Source organism: Penaeus monodon, chromosome 27 (assembly GCF_015228065.2).
Source record: "Penaeus monodon isolate SGIC_2016 chromosome 27, NSTDA_Pmon_1, whole genome shotgun sequence".
NCBI classification, from domain to species: Eukaryota; Metazoa; Arthropoda; class Malacostraca; order Decapoda; family Penaeidae; genus Penaeus; species Penaeus monodon.
In genome coordinates, this window is record NC_051412.1 from 20458005 (window position 1) to 20458857 (window position 853).

The following is an 853-nucleotide window of genomic DNA, read 5'->3' on the forward strand; positions in this document are numbered from 1 at the left end:
CAGATCCAAGGGGCTAAAATATCTGGTTCATGATGATAACGAACATATGAAAAAAAACAATAAAGAAATAAAAAGAACTAACCTCTCCAGAGCATCATACTCCACACTAAGACGTGTCGGTAGCCCTGCAGCATCACTGTTGACATAATTTCCTGTGACTGGTATGGGATCTTTGCTCAAGTGTATCACATCTAACTGTAATGGAAATTTCATAAATATATCATTACATATATTTACAAAATGCATGCTAAACTTTACATTCTTATCCATATTAAGGTAGAATGTGCCATGTGCCAATATTGATTAGAAAAAAATCTTAAAAAACTATTCAATAGTTTCCAGATTAATAGGCATTTGTGGTGACTACAATGCCTGCACAACAATGAAGTACATTGCAATGTCATGATGAAAAGATGTCATTACACCAAACGAATGTATAAAATTGATAGCAACCTTAATACTTAATGTTTTACTTTTCTTTTTTGGCTTTGTAGTCATTTGATATCTTTAGATGCACATTCGAGGCCTTTTGTAAAAATCCTCATAGATCATCAAATATCCCCATGTCATTATAGCGGTGTAATGTAAGATTGAAGTTTACATTTACTTTTTACCCATTTACTCCCAACTTCTTCATACTTTTTAGAGATGTTTGCATGCTATCACTTACATCCTATTGTAAAATATATACCCTGATGATTTCTGCAGATATTCATTGATGAAATTCATTGAATAGAGATAGAGCTTTTCAAAGATATGACATTGGTTTATTTATCTATTTCCCAATTTTTAAGAATTTTGTACATCTTACCAATGAACATACCAAGATAATCAATATATTCCAAGGAAAGAT

At 31.4% G+C, this 853-nt stretch overlaps 1 protein-coding gene across 1 annotated transcript in view; it reads right to left on the reverse strand.

Annotated features, from left to right (window-relative positions):
• LOC119590672 (ubiquitin-like modifier-activating enzyme ATG7) overlaps window positions 1-853 on the reverse strand; it is a gene marked incomplete at its 3' end in the record, with an annotated part of 29543 nt that overhangs the window by 19954 nt on the left and 8736 nt on the right. The window contains 1 exon segment of the mRNA XM_037939355.1: window positions 83-195. Coding sequence (XP_037795283.1) covers window positions 83-195 — 113 coding nt within the window.